General features: G+C 46.1%; 1 protein-coding gene across 8 annotated transcripts in view; it reads left to right on the top strand.

Moving 5' to 3' along the window:
* Positions 1-773: 773 nt before the first annotated feature.
* Positions 774-22,158, top strand: part of Slc43a3 (solute carrier family 43 member 3) — a 31,547-nt gene continuing 10,162 nt past the window's right edge. Inside the window, exons 1-14 of one of the 8 annotated variants that reach the window (XR_012438567.1) lie at positions 853-977; positions 1,909-2,230; positions 2,584-2,713; positions 4,170-4,216; positions 6,519-6,595; positions 6,822-6,914; positions 9,824-9,963; positions 10,899-10,996; positions 12,349-12,522; positions 12,691-12,810; positions 13,619-13,805; positions 14,288-14,411; positions 20,981-21,102; positions 21,881-21,922. Coding sequence is in view for 6 of the 8 variants with exons in the window: in XM_074045783.1 (XP_073901884.1) it covers positions 2,047-2,230; positions 2,584-2,713; positions 4,170-4,216; positions 6,519-6,595; positions 6,822-6,914; positions 9,824-9,963; positions 10,899-10,996; positions 12,349-12,522; positions 12,691-12,810; positions 13,619-13,805; positions 14,288-14,411; positions 15,449-15,553 (1,479 nt within the window). In the remaining 2 variants the exon portion in view is untranslated. Of the gene's footprint in view, positions 795-852; positions 978-1,140; positions 1,340-1,908; positions 2,231-2,569; positions 2,714-4,169; positions 4,217-6,518; positions 6,596-6,821; positions 6,915-9,823; positions 9,964-10,898; positions 10,997-12,348; positions 12,523-12,690; positions 12,811-13,618; positions 13,806-14,287; positions 14,412-15,448; positions 16,387-20,980; positions 21,103-21,880; positions 21,923-22,158 lie in introns of those variants that run through there. The other 7 variants (XM_074045783.1, XM_074045789.1, XM_020167639.2 and 4 more) reach the window with 7 other exon arrangements.

Here is a 22,158-nt window from a genome sequence, read left to right as displayed (position 1 = left end):
ATGATAGCAGTCCATCAGCTGGCTTGCTCTGAGCTGGAATGATAGCAACGCAGCCAGTTAGGCTGGTATATCATGCTGATCACAAACTCCGATGGGCAATTATGTATGTCTTTGATTAATAAAAAATGGGGCAATGAATGAATAGTTAATCAATGCAGTCTGGCGGGAAGGCTCTTTCAGAACCTGAGCTGGGGGGTGAAGCAGGAAGTAATCAAAGAGGTCCTTGGGGGTGAAGAGGCAGCTTCCCGCCTCCCCCCACGTTCAGCATATGATTTCTGAAAAGCCCCTCAGTCCTGGTTCTTGGGTCCCCCTATTCTGTGGTGTGGTGTGTCAGCCTTAGGGGCATGAGTGCCAGAAAAGGGTTCAGTTGGTGGGCAAATGGGAAACAATATGTTCTGTGCCCACCCAAAAGGACAAGGTAAAGCGCTCGGCATAGGCGTGCTTGCCTGTAGCTGCCTGTTTCCTCTCGTGCTGCGTCTGATCTCCAGGAGTGGACCTATGCTTGGAATAGTATTAAACTAACCTGGAGCTGGGCATGGTGGTACACGTCTATAATCCCAACACTTAGGAGGCTGAGGCACGAGGAAAGTTTGACAGAGGCCAGCCTGAGCTCCATAGTGAGAACTGTCTCAACTCCCCTCCTCCCTCAAAGCAAGCAAACAAACAAAAAAAGCAAAACTAAACTAAAACAAGCCAACTTGGTTAGGACAGGGAGAAGCAAGGGAGTGAGGAAGCTGGAAATGAATCAAGAGAGAAGGAAGGAGACCCTGCTGGAGTGCTGGAAGATTGCAGAGGTTAGGAAAAAAAAGACGGAAGATTGTAGCGGTTAGAAAAAGACGCGCGCATCCAAGGGCGCGTAGGTCAAAAAGAGAGAAAGAGAAGGAAGTGAAGGGGCGGGTAGCGGAAATGTGGAAGCGAGCAGGGGACTGGGACATGCGGCGAGGGAGTCGCTGGGCGAGCTGGCGTGGGGCGCGCGGGTAGGACGCGGGTCAGGACCGGGAGTCAGGGGCAGAGAACGGCGATGGGGCGGCGGCCGGCCGAGTCCTGCGGCGTCACTGCGGAGAGGGCCGCCGGCTGGACAGGGGCGCGGGGCGGGGGAGCGGTCCCTGGGCGGGGCGGGGCGGGGGGGGGGAAGTTGGTGGATGTCAGGAGGGGCGGCAGGGAACCGGCTTTGGGAACCCTAGGCAGGCGTCTTGTTGGGAGTTGGGATATTTTTGGCATTAAGTTGTGACTAATGAGCCGTGTGACCTTGGGCAAGCTCCCAGAACCCTCTGAAGCTTTTACTCCAGCAAACTGAAGACAACAAACTTTTGCTGGTAATTGTGAGAATTCGTTGCAGGTACTTGTAAACACCTGGTTCAGATGGGAAGCCATTTTTGTTTTGGCAGTACTGGGGTTTGAACTCAAGGCCTCATGCTTGCTAAGAGAAGCACTCTACCACTTGAGCCACTCGGATAGCCCTTTTTTGTGTTTAGTATTTTTGAGATAGAATCTCGTGAACTAATTGTCCAGGCTGCCCTGGAGCCTTGATCCTCCTGATCTCTGCTTGCTGAGTAGCTAAGATTATAGACATGAACCACAGGCCCATCGGGGGATTTTTCTTGTTTTAGTTGACAGAATAAGCAGTTTGAAATCAGGAGTTCCTGCTTCCCCACCTGCTGTTCTTGGTGGTAACTTGAGGTTGCCTCATCTACTGTTACCCATGTTGCTATTCAAACGCCTTGACAGCTATGAAAGGGTTTGTTTAGTTTTTATGGTCCTGGGTTTGTAACCCAGGGCCTGGCACATGCCTGGCAAGCCCTCTAGGCCGAGCACATCCCCAGGTGATGTATGAAAGTAATTACTCCCTAAACTTAACTGCCAGTGCCCTTTCCTCCACCCCTTTCTCCACCTCTTCCTTTCCCACAGCCTGGAAGAGTTGGAACCAGAGAGCTCCTTAAAGTGAAGAGTTTGCCAGAGGAATTTTCCAAGTGCGCAGAAGCCAGGATCTACAGTGTCTGTTCAGGAAGACAAAGTGGGATTTGAAGATCTGCTTTTCCTCCAGCCATGGCAGGCCAGGGCCTGTCCCTTCATGTGGCCACCCTCTTGACAGGGCTGCTGGAATGCCTTGGCTTTGCTGGTGTCCTCTTTGGCTGGGCTTCTCTAGTATTTGTCTTCAAAACTGAGCATTACTTTAAGGAGCTGTGTGAACCAAATGCTGGGCTCCTGAGCAATGCCACAGAGCAGGCTGGTAAGAACAATGATGGCTTCTCTAATGAAGTTGAGCTTGGTTCTTGGGAGGTGGGAAGAGGTAGGGAGGACTCCACCTTCTGCCCACCTGTTGGCCTTTCTGTAGGAGAGGGAGTGTTAGCATGGTCCCCCCTAAGTCTAAGAAGTTTCAGGAAGGGAAGTACCAGCTCCTGGCGAGGGGAGGAGTGGGTCTTAGGGGCAGCTAATTTTAACTCAGCTTGAAGGATAACTTTCTGCCAGGCAAGCTGTCCAAGATGGAGGGGAGCCCAGGTTGGGTGCCTGCCTACCAGGAGAGCTGGGATGACTGAACTTTGGCCCATGTGCCTTGGGCTTCTGATAGCTCTTCTGTTCCAGACTGCAAAGGCCAGGATGAGAGGTTCTCGCTCATCTTCACCCTGGCATCCTTCATGAACAACTTCATGACATTCCCCACTGGCTACATCTTTGACCGTTTCAAGACCACTGTGGCCCGCCTCATAGCCATGTAAGTTCAGAGGCCCACCTGGAACAGAGAGGAAGTCTCTAGACAGCATCCTGCTTGCAGGGAAACCCTGCTCCAGTGGATGGATTAGAGGATGTGGGTGCTCCCACTAGGCCCACTTTCCGGCACACACCCTTGCTTCCCTTTCTTTAGCTCCTTCCCCTTCTCCATAGGATTGTATCATCTTATTATATACTCAGAGAAGAAGGAACCCAGGCTGACTTCCTGTGAGGGCTGGCCTGGGGCCAGGGTTATAAAATTAGCAGAACCTGATTGCCTTTCTTACCCCAGGGATCCATGTCCTCTTCTCCTACAAGGACTCAAACATCAGGTGGCTCAGGCTTAATCACCATCCTTCTCACAGTCTTCTCTCCCCCAAGGGCTATTTAACAAGGCTGTCTGGGTATCCCCAGTAGTTCTTCTCTGGCTGGTGAGGAGACAGTGGGGGTTTCCATTTCAGATGATAGATGTGTCAGAGGACAAGGGACTTATTATGCTTACACAGTGTGCTGCTGCGTCCTCATCTCTGTGCTCATGGCCAGGTTTAGTGATAAGCTGTGGCCTTCTAGGCACTGTCACATTCCAGAGCAGGTACCACCAAAGAGGCATGTGTGAAATCACCTGTCAGAAGGATTGAGGGCTATTTGAGTCTGAATCAGGAAGTAGCCAGAATAAAGAAAGTCCCTTACACTCTAAGCCTTTGGGTGAATAGTGGCTGTCTCTCAATATTTCTTGGTCTTTGGCTACCTGTCTTCTCCTCTATTCCACCCCACCCTCTTTGCCCTTTCCTTCATGTCTAGCATCAGAGCATCACTTTTATTCCAGGGCCCTGCATTGCTAAGGAATCCCTATAACCTTGCAATTGTGGTCCCCAAATAATTGCACTCAAGAACAGTTTAAAAAATGGTGCTATGGATCAAATGCAGGGCCCTGTGACACTGAGCTACACCTGCAGCTCTATTCTTTAGAACTTTGAGCTTAGAGTTTACATTAGTCTAATCCTTTTCATTTTCAAAAAAGACTCCTGGGACCCGGAGATGAGCAGCTCCTTGCCCAAAGTCACACATTGAGGATGAATTAGAACTCAAGGTTTTGATTTGCAACCCATACACCAACCCTTTTTTCCAAGCAGTTGGCCTTTTGGGACTTCCAGGTGGGGGGAGGCCTTGGCTCTGCCCACATCGCTTTTGGCTGAGTCTTCAGCTCATCCTCAAATGAGTTCATTATCCAAGACTTCCCAATCTAGCCTTGGACCTTGGGATGAGCAAAATGCATCGATGGGAGGTCAGGACCACATTTCAGTCTCATCAGGACTTCTCGCAGCTCTCAGAAGGCATCAGTGTCCCTTTAATTCCCAGGCAGAGAATGCAGTCAACTACCAAATCTGGAGGTTAGGTAAGCAGAATCCTTTTTGTCTCCCAGGATTCTCCTTTTGATAGTATTCTGTTCTGCATTTCAGATTTTTCTACACCAGTGCCACACTCATCATAGCCTTCACCTCTGTGGGTGAGTGTTGTCAGGTGGGTGGGAGGACCCAAGTTCAGGGTATGGATAGATGGGGCAGGTGCTGGGGCAGGTGCAGAAGGTGACAGGCAGAGCACAAGTGCTCTATGGCTATTCAGAGATCCACAGCTTGAAAGAATCCTTAAGAGACGCCGAGTTATTGCTGGACTGTGAAAATAGTTTAGTTCACTGAGAACATGAAAAGGAAGGACAATGGAGGGAAATGGCTCCCAAGAATTTATTCAAGAAATTACTTCGTTCTTAGATGTGTTAAAATGTGGTCTCTTTTTTTTTCCGGAATGAAATTATAATGAGAGTGATAGTTTTGAAAATATCCTCACTTAGCAGGGTAAAAATTGGCAACTATATTGTACAAAAAGCTTTGTTTTCAAATATTACCTGTCTATAGAGGTTTGGGGTTCCAATCTGGTTTACTCTCCACTTCTTTCTTTATGTAAAGGAGAAAACTGAGGCTGTAAAGGCACCTCTAGTAAAGACTTGCCCAATGTCACAGAGAAAGCTAGTGGGAAGAGGGCCTGGGAGGCGGGACTCCTGTCTGCTTGCTGGTGCTTTGGCCAAGAGGTGCCTCCCAACACTCCTCTCCAGGGTCAGATTATGTGGCTTAATTTTTGGGCTAGGAAGGAAAGTAAAGTACTTAACTCTGGTGTGTGGAGTAGCTTTGTTGAAGAGGACATGTCATGTGGTCATCTCCACTTACGTTTAGCAATCCCAGAGGCTGAAGGTTTGGTCCAAACAGCTCATAAGGTCACATTTGTGAATTTTGAGCAATAATCCCCCTCTTCCTCCATAAAATAGGACTTTGTTTTGAAAAAGCTGTCAAGGCAACAATGACTCTATTATAAAAGCAGTCTCCACCAACTTTTAGCTCACTGGAGGAATATACATTTTATAAATACAGAAAGTGGATGGTAAATAGTAGGAATCCTCTAAAATTAGCTCTTTCCAGGGTGTCTGTAGAACAATAGTTACTTAAGAGGATGTTAGGATCACAGGCATGTTATACTAACAAGCATTGAATCACCTGGTGGAAAAATTATTCCTTTGTTATTGCTCTTTCAGTCTTTCTGGTTGAAGTCAGTCTTGGTGTGGAGCTAGTTTGACTTTCACATTGATGAGCAGATCTCATCCAGCCTCAATTTCATAACATTGTTACACAGTGTTAGTATACAATGAAAATAATTTCATTGTATTTATTTTTACATTTATTTCTATTCATGACAGGTAGTGCAAGGATTTCTGTTTACAGTAGTGATAAAAATGTCCTTTAAAAATAGGTTTCTTTTGGATAAAAGTGAGTTAAGTTTAAGAAAACTTTTTTATTGGGGGAATAGAGCTGGAGCTCAAACCCAGGGCATGGCATGTTCTAAGCATGCACTCTACCCCTAAGCTATACGCTTATTCCCTAAAGAAAACATTTTAATAAAGAATAGGACAGACATGGGTTATGCCCAAAATCTTGAAGTTAGGCAGAAGTCTGTGGTTTGGGAAAGACTAATTTATTTATTTTTGAATTGAATGGCTTTATTTATTTGTCCTTTTAAATTTTATTTATTTAGAGTGGTTCAAGCCTAGCAAGTGTAAGGACTTGAGTTCAAATCCCAGAACCACAAAAAAAGAGATTTCATCATTCTATATCATCAGATATAGAATGGGAAAGACTGATTTATCAAGGGCTTCCCTACCCATGACCTTTGAGCTGTTCTGTGGTCGTCCAGCACTTATGGGGCCTGTTGTAACAATTTGCTTACATGTCATTCTTCTCAAGAGCAAGGAGTATATTTACTCATTCTGTATTTCCAATGCCAAGTACAAAGCCTGGCATAAAGGAAGCAAAGGGAAATGGCCATTTTTTTTGACTCAGATCTCACAGTGCCCATGTGAGGCAGGAAGGGAGTAGTGTTCCCATTTAACAGGTGAGGTAACTAAGGAACAGATTCAGAAACCAGCTTAAGATTGTCGTGCAGTGAGTTAGGGACTAGACTGTCCCTTGGCATTGAGCCAAGAGTCCTCTTCTCCCATAGTGTCAAGGATGAAGTAGGAGGAGGTGCTTGTACTATCTCTGTTGGACATGAGGTGTGCTCAGGAGATCTCTGCAGGCACATTTGGAAGAGCTTAGATCAGATCCTAATACCCTGGAAGATGTTAGAAGTGGTTGGAATTAGGGCTCACACCCAGGTATTGTTGGGGGTTTGGAGCAGGTGAGAGCTAGGTTCCTGGAGAAGGGGGGGGGGTCACTGTTTGGGTTGCGATGACCCCACCTCACCTCAGGTTTTGATGGTTCCAGACTCTGCCCTGCTGCTTTTCCTGGCCATGCCAACACTCACTGTTGGTGGAATCCTGTTTCTTATCACCAACCTGCAGGTGTGAACCTGTCCCAATCCCAGGCATTTGGGGGAGGTTGGGACGATGGAGGGAAGGAGAGGTAGTTTTCAATTGCTGCCTCTGATGGGATTGTCCAAAGGCAGGGTGGGACCCTCTTGTTGGAGGTGGGTTTGGGTATTTAAGAGTATCTGGCACATGTTGGATGCTCAGGAAATATTTGTTTCATGAATAAATAAATGATTTAGACTGGATATGTCTTCTTCAGATTGGGAACCTATTTGGCAAACACCGTTCAACCATCATCACCCTCTACAATGGAGCATTTGACTCTTCCTCAGCAGTCTTCCTTATCATCAAGGTAAAAATAACAATAGCCAGCATTTAGGGAACACTTGAGCACTTCTCTGTGCCAGACCCATGACCCTTGCATGATATCTATCAGCCCTCTGAATTAGGTGGTATTTCACTGCCATTTTAGTCTCAGATGGGCTAAGTGCTTACTGAAGGTTTTTTTTTTGTCTTTTTTTAGTGGTACTGGGATTTGAACTCAGGGCTTCACCTTGCTAGGCAGGTGCTCTACCACTGAAGCCAGTCCTATTTTGTGTTTTGTGTTTTTTTGAGATACGGTCTTGAGAACTATTTGCCATTGGCTGAGTTCAAACAGTGAACCTCTTGATCTCTGCTTCCTGAGTAGCTAGGATTTCAGGTGTGAGCCACCGGCTCCCAGCTTGCTGAAGGTTCTGAAGCTTGTAACCATAACACCTGAACCTGAACCTAAGTCTGTCTTGTTCTACAGCCTAAACTTGTGAAACTAGGCCCCTTCTTCACTCTTACCCCAGAGTTTGTATCCAGAAGCTAAGGAAGATGTCATGATATGCTTGGGCCAGGGCTGGGCAGAGGGTGGGAGTCCTTTGGAATGAGGTATTTGCTGATGTGAAGTTCTGCTTTGGATGAGGAGAGGGGAAGGGGCTAGTAGGGAAAGTATGGGCAGACACATTGGCCTATCAGCTCTCCAAGGGCTGATGTTGGGGGATGAATTATTTTTTTAAAAAAATAACTAATTAATTAGTTCTTTTTTTATTGTTGTGCTGGGTGGGAGTACATGGTAGCATTTACAGAGGTTCCTACAATGTATCAAATATGTCATAGTAGAATTCACCCCCTCCACTGCTGGGGGATGAATTCTTGCCGGACCTGTTGTTAGTGGTTCATCAACAGCCACTCTGCTAACAATTTTATTTTTATTTAAGTAAATTAAATTAAAATCTTTTTCTTTTTTTTGGTGGTACTGGGGTTTGAACTCAGGGCTTCATACTTGACAGGCTTGAGAGCCTAATTAATTGACTTTTTTGAGATGGGGTATCATTATGTAGTGTAGGCTGGCCTCAAATTCACTAGGTAGCCTAGGGTGGCCTCGAACTCTTGACTGTTCTGCCTCAGCCTCTTGAATGCTGGAATTACAGGTGTGAATCATGAGGCCTGGCTCTGTTAACAATTGTTTAATTCATTGCTAACAATTTTACGTGGGCAGTGATCTGCCCAGCCAGGTAATGAATGCTGATTGACCTACACCAATCATGGCAATCCTTCCCCTGTCAGTGATAAGCAGAGGTGGGCATATGACCCAGCCCTTGTTAATGAGATAAAGGAGGCGTATAATGGAGCAATCTAGAGGGGATTTCCTCCCTAAAGGAAGGTTACAGCAAAGTAAAAAGAAAGTCTTCTTCCTTGTCTTCCTTCTTACCCTTCTTCTTTGAATGTTGCAGTGGGAGGGTGTGATAGCTGGAGTTGTGGCGACCATACTTTGATTATGAGGCAACAGACTGGTGAACAAAAGCCAGCACACTAAAGATGGTCGAGTGAAAACAGTAAAAGACTGGGTCCCAAGCTGCCCAATCTGGAACTTCCTTCTGGGCTTTGCGTTAGGGCCTTGAGGGAAGAGAATGGATCTCTGGTGCTCACTATCCAGACATAAACCCCACTTAGACCTTGAGCACTTTCGCTTGGAGGGTCAGCTTGTCTTAGTTCCATGAACACCTTGGCTTGGATCTGAGCCTCTGGCCACTGCAGGTTTTCTTCCTCTAGTACAATCCTATGGATGTGCCTCCCTGTTCTTTCCTTTGTCTCAGGAGATTGAAGGGAAGAGCTGAAGCAGGACCTGGAGTCCTTGATTTAATCTGACTCAGCTGCTTCCTCTGACCTTGGGCAAGTCCTTGTGTTCCTCCAACCTCAGTACCACTCTCTGTAAGGGCTGGAGGTGGGGCTAGATAAGTGCTTTCTATACTGGGAGTTGAGGAACTTACTGGTTCCCTTTGATGTTGTGTCAGTCACCTAGGGAGTCACGGGGAGGATGACTTGGCATCTCCCCACGCATGTGTTTTGCAAGTTGAATTTTTGTGTACACATTTGTTTGAAGTGACATGGTGGTGCACAGTTGTAATCCCATCTCTTAGGAGGCTGAGGCAGGAAGATTTTGAGTTCGAAGTCAGCCTGGACTACATAGCAAGACCCTGTCTCAAAAAAAAAAAAAAAAAAGTTGACTTTCCTGCTATTTGGACAAATCAGCACTAGGCTACCAGATCTCCAAGAGCCACACGAGGAGGCTCCACAAGGGTGTGGTAAGGTGACAGGATGACTCCCCAGAGCTGGTGGGCTCCGGAGTAAAGGTCTGTGGGGACCAGGTATCCTTAATCAGCTTCCAGGAAGGTAGGCAAAAGGTTGTGCTGAGATTCCTTTTTGGAAATGTGGCTTCCAGCTCCTGCTCTTACATTGTTTATGTATGATGAAATACATGCAGCTCAAAAGTTGCCATCTTAACCACTTTTAGGGGTACAGCCCAGTGGTATTAAATACATTCACACTGTTGTGCAGTGGTCCTCTGTCTCCACAGCTCTTTTCACCTTATAAAGTTGGAACTCTGTGCCAATTAAATACAAATTCCTCATTTGTCCTCCACATCCAGCCCCTGCAACCCCCCTTCTACCTTCTATGAATTGACTATTCTAGGAGCCCCATGTAAGTAGAATCATATGGATTTGTCCTTTTGTGACTGGCTGATTTCACTTAACATAAAGTATTCAAGGCTCATCCATATTGTAGCATGTGTCAGGATTTTATTCCTCTTTAATGCTGAGTAATACTGTGTTGAACAGATATACCACATTTTGTTTATCCCTCCATCCACTGATGCACACTTAGGTTGTTTCTGTCTTTTGGCCTTGTTGATAATGCTGCTATAACCTGACTTTTCTCTTTTTTCTTCTGCAGCTTCTTTATGAACAGGGCATCAGCATTAGGGCCTCCTTCCTCTTCCTCTCTGCCTGCAGTGTCTGGCATGTTGGACGTACTTTCCTCCTGATGCCTCGGGGACACATTCCTTACCCACTGCCCCCCACCTACAGTTATGGGTAAGGACTCTTGGCCAAAGCTTTACCTCATATGGGACAGGAAACAGGGAAGAGCAAACCTGTCACAGGAGAGGAACCTAGGAAGAGAAGAGTTATCAGTTAGCTATTGCTGCATAACAGTCTTCCCCCAAACTCAATGGCCTAAAGCACTAAGCAGTTATTATTATTATTATTATTATTATTTTAAATCTGTGAGTAGCTGGCAAATCCTAATGCCAGAGCTAGATTTGGATGATCTTAAGATATTTATGCCTCATTATCTGGTGAGTTAGCTGGGGCTTGGCTGCTGTGGAATGGCCTCACCTACATGGGTTTCGAGTGACAGGGGTGTCAGTGTGACATGTTCATTCTTCAGCAGGCTACCTTGGGCTTGCTCACATGTGCATTCAGGGTTCAGAGACAGTGCAGCAATGTACATGATTTCTTGAGGTTTAGACTTGGAATTTGGTATGCCGGTTTTGCCATATTTTCTTGGCAGAGGAGGTTCACAAGTTCAGCCCAGATTCGTGGGATGAGAGATAAAGCTGCCAAGTTGCATTGCACAGGATGGAGAATCAGTGAGATCATTTTTTGCAGCCAGTTATAAGAAGTAGAGGACATTCATTTGCTGTTTGCTTACTATTTGTCAGGCCCTATTGCTTTTTGATTTCATTCTCACAATAATCCTCTCAATCGATATTCTTGCCTTTATTTTCCACCTGAGAAAAATGAGGCTCAGAAGGGATGTGAGCCATGTTTCTGCAGCTGGCAGAAGCCTGGCTCTCATTACAGACACTCTGATTTAACCTGTCTGGGTTGTGACCTGGTCATTGGAGTTGTTAAAATGTAGTTTCATGTGCATTGAAATGGGGCTGCACTGCACTGTTCCCTGTTGTCTGAATCTTGGGGTCAGTTCACAGTCCTTGGCCTGGCTGCTGGGGCTTCTGTTTCCACAGCCTGTGCTCTGAGTTTGGCACCAGAAAGGAAGAGAAGAAAACAGCTGAGTGTGAAAACGTGGAACTGCAGTCAAAGGAGGTCTTTTCCCCAAAGGAAGGTGAGCCCTGTGGTTTAACTCGTCTCCCCTTCAGATCCCAGTCTGTTTTCTCCATGGCTCTTCCTCTGATGAAGTCCCTGAGGGACTCAGAATCAGGCCAGGCAGAGGAAGTTCCTAAAGGATCTTTATAGCCCCCTCACTTTGTAGAGTCTAGAGAGGGCAGGACTTTTGTCTCTTCTCTGTTCTTCTTTTCTCTCATCTTCTTCTCACCCCATGAAGCCTGCCTTTCTTTCTTGCCCTCCTTTTCCCCATTTCTTGGTCCTGCTGTCTCCTGTGATGCCAGTGCACCAAGGCTAGATGGTTTGTTCTGCCACCTCTACTGCTGCCTCCTTTCCCTTCTCTATCTGTTTTGGGTCTTTGTTTACAAATATCACAAACCATTGCTGGCTGTAGGAGAAATAAAAATAGAAGGTGGAGGGAGGAAATGGGAAGGTTTAGGCCAAAGGATACAAAGTTGCAGATTGGTAGGATGAACAAATCTAGAGATTTTATATACAATGAGAGGACTGTCATTAGTAAAATTGTATTATTGTTGAAAGTTTTGCTAGATGAGCAGATTTTAGCTGTTCTTGGCACAAAAAAATGGGTAGCCATGTGACATGATGGATATGATAATTTGCTTCACTATAGTAACCATTTTACTGTCTATATGTATCTCATGACATCATGCTGTATACTTTAAATACACACAATAAATTTTTTTTTTTAAAAAGAATAATAGGATGTTGAGAAGCTTGCAATGTCAAGGGGAAAACTGAACTTGACAGGTTCCAGGAGGTTTAGAACCTGAGTAGTTCTGGGTATTACAGTCTAAAATCATGGCTACCTGCCTGTTTTAGGGAGAATGAGGCCAATTGGGTAAGGAACAGGACATTTAATTCATAGTCCCATCTGGACCATGGAGAATAGGGCAGGAGAAGATTTCTCAAGGAAACGTAGGTTACTGGGACCAAAAGAAAGGGAGGGGAGGAGCAGCCCAGGACAACAGCTGTTCACCACTATCTCTCATTTCCTCTCTTCTCTCCTTCTTTCTTTTCATCATTGTGGCTTAGAAAGATCAGGAAAGTATTATTGCAAGAAGTGTCATTGAGCAGTCTATGAGAGACGGATCAGATTTCAATAGTCAGAAGAACATGAGGAGGGTCATTCAAGGTGGAAGGGCCAGGATGACAAAGCATGAGATGTGGAGGGGTGTGAGTTGTGGGCAGCTGGCAGAGCACTCCGGATGAGTTCTGGGGACAAGGATAGAAGGTGAGCTTGGAGTGAGACTGTCCTGTCATGGGCCACTCTGGTCCATCCTGCCCCTCTACTTTCCTTGTAATTCATGGCCAGTTCCTCCTTTTCCCCATCAGAGAGCCAAGACCCAGGGCAGCAGCATGAACTCCGCTCTTTCCAGAGCTGCGTTCTTTCTCGGCGCTTTATCTGGCACTTCATATGGCTGTCTGTGATACAGTTGTGGCACTACCTCTTCATTGGCACTCTCAACTCTCTGTTGACCAACTTGGCTGGTGGGGACAGGGTACAAGGTAAGTGATGGGGCTGGGAGGTGGTCCACCTGCAGGCCCCACCTGGGGCCTAGTTTGGATACACGGGGGGGAAAGTGACAGGCAGGACAAAGACAGAGTAGGAGAATCCTGTCCTGGAAGTCAGGTCTGCAAATTTCTTACCATCCAACCTGTCTCTGCTCTCTGCAGTCAGCGCCTACATAAATGCCTTCGCCATCACTCAGTTCTTTGGAGTGCTGTGTGCCCCCTGGAATGGGCTTCTCATGGACTACCTTAAACAGAAGTACCAGAAGAAAACAGGAAAGACAGGTGAGACAGAGTCAGGGAACCAGGAGGAGAGAGATGGATCTTTATTTACCTCCATGCACATCCTCGCTTTTGTTTTTAATCCTTTCTACCTGTCCTCATTCATCCATTCAGTCAACCACTAGTCTCCAAGTGACAGTTATTTGCCAGCCATTGTGTCATTCATTGTAATTCAACAACCGACAAGACAGATACGTCTTTTTCTCTAGCTGTCCCTCATCTAGAGGGTAGATGAAGACATGTAATTAGGCAGTTTTGATTCATGAAGTACAGACAGTGCCCACCTTATGATTTTCAACTTTACGATGGTGTAAAAGCAACCCAACGTAACCATTCTGTTTTTCCACTTTTAGGAATTCCATAAATTACATGCGTTATTCAACGCTAACAAATAATAGATTTGCCCACCTGTAGGCTAGTGTAAGCTCTTGGCACATTGAAGCTTTGCTGGGCTAAGCTACAATGGTCAGGAAGGTAGGTGTATTTTTTTTTTTTTCCAGTGATGTGGACTGAACTCCGGGCCTTGCACTTGCCAGACAAGTGCTCTTCCACTGAGCTAAATCCCCAACCCTGATGTTAAGTGTATTAAGTGCATTTTCAACTTTTTTTTTTTTTAACGGTACTGGGATTTGAACTCATGGTCAACACCTTGAGCCACTCTGCAGTCCTTTTTGTGTTGGGTTTTTTCCAGATAGGGTCTCGAGAACTGTGAGCCCAGGCTGGCTTTGAACCGAGATCCTCCTGATCTCTGCCTCCTGAGTAGTTAGGATTACAGGTACTGGGCAGCTGCTCCTCTTCCTTTTTGAACCAGGTACTTCAGCCTCTGCTGCAGCCCTCTGCTCTGCGGTGCCTTCACTGGCTCTGACGTCTCTGCTGTGCCTGGGCTTTGCCCTCTGTGCCTCAGTCCCAGTCCTCTCACTCCAGTATGCCACCTTCATCCTGCAAGTGGTCAGCCGCTCCTTCCTCTATGGGGGCAATGCTGCCTTCCTCACTCTTGCGTAAGTGAGCGTGGGGTATGTTCCATGATGGAGGAACATGCTGGGGCAAAGGGAAGCGGGCTGAAAGTAAAGAAATTGGGAGGTAAGAGTGAAGGCAACTGGATTTGGGAGCAGGTGTAGAGGGGGTGATGTCCCGAGGTGGAGGCTGGACCTTGTGTGGACTGTGCCCTCTGCCTTTATCAACCTGGTGAGCTCCTATTCACCCTCCAATGCCCACTTCTGTTCTAGCCCTCCCAGGAAAGAGTTGGAAAAAAGTGTCTTCCCTTCTTCCATTCTTGCTTCCTTTGAGAGTACATGCATCTGTTTTTTCCTTAAGACTTCCTTCTGTTTTCTCAGGGCCTTCTCTCTGTCCTGTGGTTAGAGTGTTCTTTGAAGAGGGTGAAATGCAAGCTGAGGACAGGGAGTTGAGAGCAAGTGGCTGGCAGAGATCCAGCCCTTGCTTGGAGGGAGGGTCCGCAAATCCTGTGTGTTTCTCTCCCTAGATTTCCTTCTGAGCACTTTGGAAAGCTCTTCGGGCTGGTGATGGCCTTGTCGGCCATTGTGTCTCTGCTCCAGTTCCCCATCTTCACTCTAATCAAAGGTCCCCTCCAGAATGACCCCTTCTATGTGAGTACTGTGGGAAGGGGTGGTTCCTTGGCCAGGTGCTGTCCAGAGTCAGGGCCTAGACCATGAGCAAGACATCTAGGCCAGGGAGACTCTGTGTGGCCCCAGCAGGGGGCACACTAAGCCGACTCAGGTGGTCTGGGTACATCGCCACCAGCATTTCTGCACATGGATGCCTCCTTGGTCTTGCTTCTCAGACTAGGGTCAGTGGGAGTACCCGGCTTGTGCTGGGGGTACCCAAGGCCAAAGGATTAACACAGCGCAGCTTCTCAAAGAGTTTGTTCTGTTCAGAGATTTGGGGAAGAATTTTTTTGTGGGTGGGGAAGCAAAATATACATTCTGGAGTAGGATGCAAAATTCTTACAGAATCTCAAGTAAAACTTAAGATTTTAGATATTTCTTGCTTTGGGCGACTGCAGGCCAACTGTGGCCTGTCCCTTAGGGCTACACCATTTACTACAGTTGGCCCAAGGGCAGGAGTTCTGTACTTTCATCCCTGTGTCCCCACACTTGGAGAAGTTTGTAGATCCTGCCCTAGGAAAGGGGCCAGACTCTCCAGCTTTTTTGCAGAAACTGAAGCTCAAAAAGATTATGTGACTTATGTATCCAGGGGCATACTGCTAAGGAGTCCTTCCATTTGGAATTCAGTGTTCTGACAACTGTACGCTTTTGTTTGCCCCCTTTAAAGAAAATCAACAAGGTGTAAAACAGGAGTTTAAATCTGTCACTAGAAGAAAAAAGACTAAGCTTGAAAACGGAGGAAAATGCCTCACTGTAAAATCAGGTGACTTAACGTCACATTCAGTGTGTAGTCTGATAGGTGCCTCCCCAGCTTCCTATGTGCTCTCTCTGGCCCTATTTCTTCACCTGTGTAATGAGCATACTATTCCTTCCTCACCCAAGAAGGCAGAATGAAAGCTACCAGAAGTCACCGAGTGTCTGGGTGGGAAGCAAAGTGAACTATATAGGACTTTGGCCCTTGGTGGTGGTGGATATGGTTTGGAGTTGCTGGACTGGTTTATTCCTTCCTCTCCCCCCAGGTGAATGTGACGCTTGTGCTTGCCACTCTTCTGACCTTTGTCCACCCCATCCTGGTGTACCTCGAATGCCGCGCTCAGAAAGAAAGCCCTTCTTCAAACCTGTAGTTCAGAAGCCATCTCTTTTCAGATGCTTTTCCTAATCTTTTCTCACCTTTGATGACCCAGTGTCCACAAAGACTTTGCCTGCTTAGGCAACTTTTATTAAGTAGCCGTTATTGAGAGAGAGAAAGAGAGGGAGATAGACCTAACTGTCTGCCAGGACTTCTGATCAGCAAGGAAAGAATCTGAGCTGCCACACCCAAAGCAAAAGCACCTGGAAATTCTCCCTGGTTTTGAAGCAGGCAGTGGCTTCCTGCACGTGGCCTCACAGATCCTTACTGAAAGGGAAGTCATATAGAATATGAGGTGTGTCATTGGCTCATGTATGCTGGAATCTCTGCTGCCAGGTAAATTTGCAGGTGCAATATGAGGTTGTTAATGGCCTCAGCTGTTTCTGGCATTCAAAGGTGATACCAGCAGAAGCCCCAGTTCTGCCTCAGAAAAAACATACTGTTTGGAGAGCTCACCATCAGCTTTGGGGGAAAGAGTTGGAGATGGAGTCCCCTGGGCCTAAGTCATAGCTCTCCCCTAATCCTGGATGACCTTGGGCTGACCCTTCTCAGATCTGAGCACCACTTTTCCCATGTGTAAAATGAGAGAATTTGGAGTTGAAAGTTCTTTCTGGAGCTAATATCCTGGATGGTTTTAAGAACTGTGACAGAGAGTCAGGTTAGGCCAAGGGCCTTGGGAACCAGCTAGTCTACTGGGCAGAAAGATTTCTGATGAGCCTTCCTGGGGATGTTTCCTCTTCAGGAACTGGTATTAACTTTGGTCATTTTATAAAACATTTCCCTAGAGAATAATTTTATAGAATAATAAAGGCTCTGTGTTTAAGGCAACTACTGTTCCACATTTCTGATTTGGGGCTGGCGTGTGTGAGTGTACATGTGTGCACCTGTGCCTCGTGGAGTGAGTACAAGAGTGGAGGTGGAAGAATAGAGGCAGCTCAACACAGAGCAGGGGCACGGAAGCCAGCCACCTTCCTGGTCTGGGTCTTGGGACATGAGCGCTGAGATCCTTCTTCTTCCTCCTCACATTCTTTAGCCTCAAAAGAATCGCCTACTCTCACTCAGCTAGAAGCACTAGTTAGAACTGGAAGCTCCCGGTTTGAGTCTCAGTTCTGCTCCCAGCAGCAATTTCCTTTCCTGCAAAGTGCAGTTAATAATTTCTATCCCTGAGGGCAATTGTGAGAATGTAAAGTAACTCCTCCTGTCTAGTATGAGGTGGGAGCCCATGAGTGTTTGTAACTTTATTTACTCATGACCACAGGGAAAAGGGTCACAAGGAGAAAGAAGGTGAAGGGCTGGAAGAGAGATGAGACATGGACAAGATGGGAGACTTTAGAATATACCAGCTGTTTATTTCCACATGGCCAGGAGGGGTGCTGGGAAAGGACAACTGAAGGGGGAAGGAGTGGAGGGATTCATTCATTCATTCATTCAACAAGCATTCATTGAGCACTTACAGTACATCAGGCTCTATCCTGGGTGTTGGGGATATGGGGGTGCATAGGGGGCTGAAGCAGAGCTCTTTCTTCTCTCTGTGGGTTACTGAAGGGTAATTTCCTGGGGCCTAGGAACCTGGGTCTGAAGACAGACACCAGAGTTCTAAAGATGCCTTCGAACTTGTTATCCTGTTCAGAGACTTTCAGTCCACATTCCAACCTGGCATTCAACGCTCTCAGCATTATGATCCCAACCTCACTCCTCCTCTTCACCACCTATTCCCAAGGGAACAAACCCATCCCCATGGACCAAGGTTCTTGGTCTCTGTGACTGTGTACAACTGGTTCCTCTGTGTGGGTGACTTGGTCCATCTCTGCTTAGAAATCCACTTGATCTGCCCGCGTTCTGCTTGAAATGCCATCTCCTCTACAAAGCCTTTCTCAGATTCTCCAGTAACTCTGTCCTCAGCATTTGGTCACATCTTTCCTGGTGCCGGACATCTGCCTGCTTACCTGGACAGCAAACTGCAGGAAGCAGGGACTGGGTCTTACTTGGCTCAGTCCCCCATGTGTGCTTGGCATCCGCACGATGCCAGGTAAGCCTCAGGAGTGAATATTCATTGAATGAATGGATTCTTCCTTGTTTTGGCCTCAGAACCAATTGGAAGGAGATGACAACACCAAGGGACAAGATGAAATGTGTTGAGGTGGGAAAGACCCATAATTTAATCCCTGCTCTGTCACTTACTAGTCTGACCTTGGAAGGGCCACTTCACCTGTATATCTCATTCCTTTATCATTGTGATGGGAGTAATAGACTTGCCTCCCTAGGCCACTGCAAGGATTACAAATGAGGTCAAGTGCCTGGAACTGAGTAGATCACAGCTAGCATTAGAGATAACATATTAAAGCCAAATGATGCGTCTAAGGCCTATTAATGGGTAAAGGGATAAATAAAATACACCCATACAATGACATATTATTTGGTAATAAAGGGCAATGAAGTACTGACACATGTTACAGCATGGATGAAACTTGAGAACATTATGCTGTTTAAATATGAAATGTCCAGAATAGGCAAATCCATGGGGGCAGGAAGTAGACTAGTGATTGGCTAGGCCTGGTGAGGAGGAAGTGGGTAATGACTGCTAATGGGTAATGGATTTGGGGGCAGTGATAATTTTGTAAAATTAATAATGGTAGTAGATGGAATGTACTATAAAGACCACTGAATTTTACTGTTTTGTTTGTTTTTGAGATAGTCTTGCTATCTAGTCCAGGCTGGTCTTGAAATTGTTATCCTCCTGCCTCAGCATCCTGAGTGCAAGGATTATAGATAGGTAGCATCATGCCCAGTGAATTTTATATTTTAAATGGATGAATTGTGGTAGAGTGCCTGCCTAGCAAGCTGGAGGCCTTGAGTTCAAACCCCAGTACTGCCCTCCTCCCCCAAATGACTAACACTATTTAAAAAGATGCCTTGCTTTCCTAAGAAATGCAGAGACAGCACTTGCATCCTGAGTTAGAGATGATTTCTGGGAAGGTGGACAAGAAGGGAGGCAGTGAGAGAAGCAGCCGAGAAGCTCTGCCTCCTGTTTCTGTCCTGATAGTTCTCCTTCTGCAGCTTCTTCCCCAAAGGGACCAACTGTTCTTTCATATGAGGAAGCAGGCAACCCAGGGGTTTCACAAGTTTTGGGTTGACTCAGCAACAGGCTTCCAGTGTAACCCTTGTCTCCAGCTGCAGTCTCAGCAGAGAGGGACCAGAGGCTACTCTGCCCCACCGTGCCATGCTGGGCCTCTGCTGGGGGACAGCACCTGCCATGTAAAGGGCAGATAGCAACCTGTGTGACATTCTCCCTTCAGCCTGTTTAGCCCAGGGAAGCGTGTCTGACCAGCCTCATTTTATAAATAAGGAGACTTAGGCTTATCAAAGACTACACTGTAAAGCTGACATTTAAGCCAGGTCAGTTTGACTACCAAGGTCACGTTCATCTTAGGCATCACCTTTCCCTTACACTTATTCTTATGTAAGAATCATGGTTGTTGTAAAACAGATGAGGAAATAAAGAACTGCTTGAAAGAAACATTACTGTTAACAGCACATCTTTAAGATAATCATGGGGGTTTTTTTCCAGACCTTCTAGTGGACATATATGATAATTAAAACGATCTCAGAAGACTTTCTTTTTATTATCAAATACTCACTGAAACAGCTGCTTAAAACCCCATCTGAAAGCTATGTCCCACCTCCTTTTTTTTAAATCTCTACCCACTGCTTTGTGGAGTCTCCCATTCACACACTTTAGAGATGCCATGCCCACTGCTTTCTGTCCCCTCTGCTGCCAGTGCAAGGGTCCCAGAAGACAGTGACCCGCAGAGCAGTCCAGATCAACAGACTGGAGAGTAGAAGTAATACTAGAACTCAGGAGGGTGAGATATCATCACAGGTCATCACAAAAGAGTTTCCAAAATATGATGAACACCTGCTAATGACGGCCCATCACCTGATGCCAACTGTGGCTCAGGTGAAGGTGCTGGGTGCCACTGCCTGTGCTCTCAATGCTTTTCCCCAAATTCAAAGCTTGGGGCATGGACCCCAGTCCTGGAGCCCCCCTCCCTGCCAGTCCCTCAGGACATAGAGGAGTCCCAAATGGGTCTGTGTGTGGCCTTGGGGAAGGACATTTCTGATCCAGGCTTTAAAGCACAGGTCTGGTCCTGTGACCATGGATGGGACACAGCTGACCATGTCTAAGCCCTGGATCATGGTTTATGTCATACCATGGTCCCTATAGGCGCTTTGGTTTTCCTTCCTTCCTTCCTTCCTTCCTTCCTATCTTCCTTCTTTCTTCTCTTCTCTTTCTTTCTCTCTCTTCCCCCACCTCCCCTAATTTTCTTTTTGAGACAGCATCTCACTGGCTGCTTTGGAACTCATAATCTCCTTGCTTTAGTCGTCTGAGTGCTGGGATTACAGGCATGTCACTGTCATGCCTGGCTCTGATATTATTTATTTGCTTGTGGTACTGGAGTTTGAACTCAGGGCTTATGCCTTGAGCCACTCCACCATTCCTTTTTTGTGGTGGGCTTTTTCGAGATAGGGTCTCACGGAACTATTTGCCAGGGTTGGCTTCAAACTGTGATCTTTTTTATCTCTGCCTCCTGAGTGGCTAAGATTACAGGCATGAGCCACCAGTCCCCAGCTGATATTTTTATTTTTTTAACTCCAAACATCGCTCATGGGTTCCTCAGTATTTTGTCCAGTGTTGGGCTGGGGCAGTAGCGTGCATGGTTTGAAAGGCTCTGGACTTTGCAAGTGTTGACCAGCTGAGTGACCTTAAAGAAAGCCTTAACCACACTGAGTCTCTGTTTCTTCAGCTGAGATAAGTACCACTGAGATATGTACCACTAAGTACCACTAGAGAGAAGCTTTTGGAATAAAAGACAGAAGCAGCATGGGCTCTGGAATTGGACTAAGACCATCTTCCAGTTCTTCCACAAACTCTGGGACTTAAATTTGCTCTGCCTCCATTTCTTCATCTGTAAAATGGGGGTAATGAAAGAAATATGTTATGGAGCTTTAAGCATTAAATGACTTGATGAAAGCCAAACACTTCAAACAGGACTTGGCACAGTGTGTGCTCAGTATAAACCACCTGGCTGGCAGCAGGTGTGCCATACGTGGCTACGGGTGTTACTGTAGAATCTGTGCTGCCCTGAGGGAAATGCAGAGTGAGGCGTGTCTGTATTTCATTCCTGGCAGAGTCTGGAATGCCACCACCTTGGTTCAGGATGAAAAAGCGCCTTTCAAACATTTACTCAGCTTTGTTTCTGCCCAATAATGCTGCCTACATTCCCCTTTATTGCTTGCAATGGGAAAACTTCAAAGGCAAAAGAAGACAAGAGGCTTCCTAATTATCCAAAATCTTAAGCCAAAGTCAATGAAAAATATCAACCTTCATATTCAATTTTTTGTGCTATGTTTGTTTCTCCAGCAGTCAATGCAGAAAACCAAGTGCACAGAAATGTCAATTACTGGGGTAGGGCTCACTATTCCTTCCGGAGCCCTAGGTGAGGAGAGCTGAGACTGCTCTGGCTCTTGTTCCCACGTCCTCAGGTCAGTATCCTTGAGCAGCCACAGAGCTGTCTGTGCCTCTATTTGTTGCTTAAAAATGGAGGTTGTAGGGTGAATATGGTCAACGTACTGTATCTACTTGTATAAATTTTCATACAATGAGCAATGAAACCTGTTGAAATCATTTTAAGTTTGGGGGGATGGGGGTGAATGATGGTGGGGATGAACCTAACCAAGGCACATTGTAAACACATATAGAAATGTCACAATGAAATCCCCTGCACAACTAATATATGCTAATAAATATGTCAAAAAAAAAAGAAAAGAAAAGAAAATGGAGGTTATAGTGCCTACCTCTGAGAGGTGCAAGGATCAATGAGACTTTCCATAAAAATGCTTGACCCTGGCATATAGTAGGTCCATAATTAACGGCACCTATCATTTTTTATTATAGGCAGGTGCTTTACCACTTGAGCCACTCCTCCTCTTTTCTGGAACTGGGATTTGAACTCAGAGCCTCACACTTGCTAGGCAAGCCTACACATTTAGAAATGGTTGTTTTCTTTTTCTTGCTTACTATGGGTCACGCCCAAACCAGAGTTAACTCCTGCAGTTCCTTCAGCTCTTCCTTTCCAGCCTGTTACCTTGTATAGGTTTTATAGCACTACGTACTTTTCCCCATTGAGCTTGTCACAACTGCAGGTTAATGTGTGACCATATGATAAAAACATACTAAAAAAATACTCATATGTGTCTTCCATTAAGTTGGAAATTCTATGTAGGCTGTAACTGTGTCTTATATTGCCTACTGTGTCCTTAGGGCTTTGCAGACACAGACAGACAGATGCACAGATGCACAAGGGTAAGTAGGAAGAGATTTAATCTCTAATCACATCTCTGAGCTCTGAACTAGCAAACTAGCAGTTGGGGAAAGCAGAGTTATAATGCCAGGTGCTCATGACTTAGCTCCTTTGTGATGGGGACTGTGACTTATTCCATGCAGTGATGAGCATATGTAGAAGATGCTCAGAAGATTCCCCCTTGTGGGGTTGGAATGGCTCAAGTGGTAGAGTGCCTGCCTAGCAAGCATAGGCCCTG

This window comes from Castor canadensis, chromosome 1 (genome assembly GCF_047511655.1).
Source record: "Castor canadensis chromosome 1, mCasCan1.hap1v2, whole genome shotgun sequence".
Lineage (NCBI taxonomy): Eukaryota > Metazoa > Chordata > Mammalia > Rodentia > Castoridae > Castor > Castor canadensis.
The sequence above is the reverse complement of the archived record's forward strand: the minus strand, read 5'-3'. Positions and strand labels throughout refer to the sequence as shown.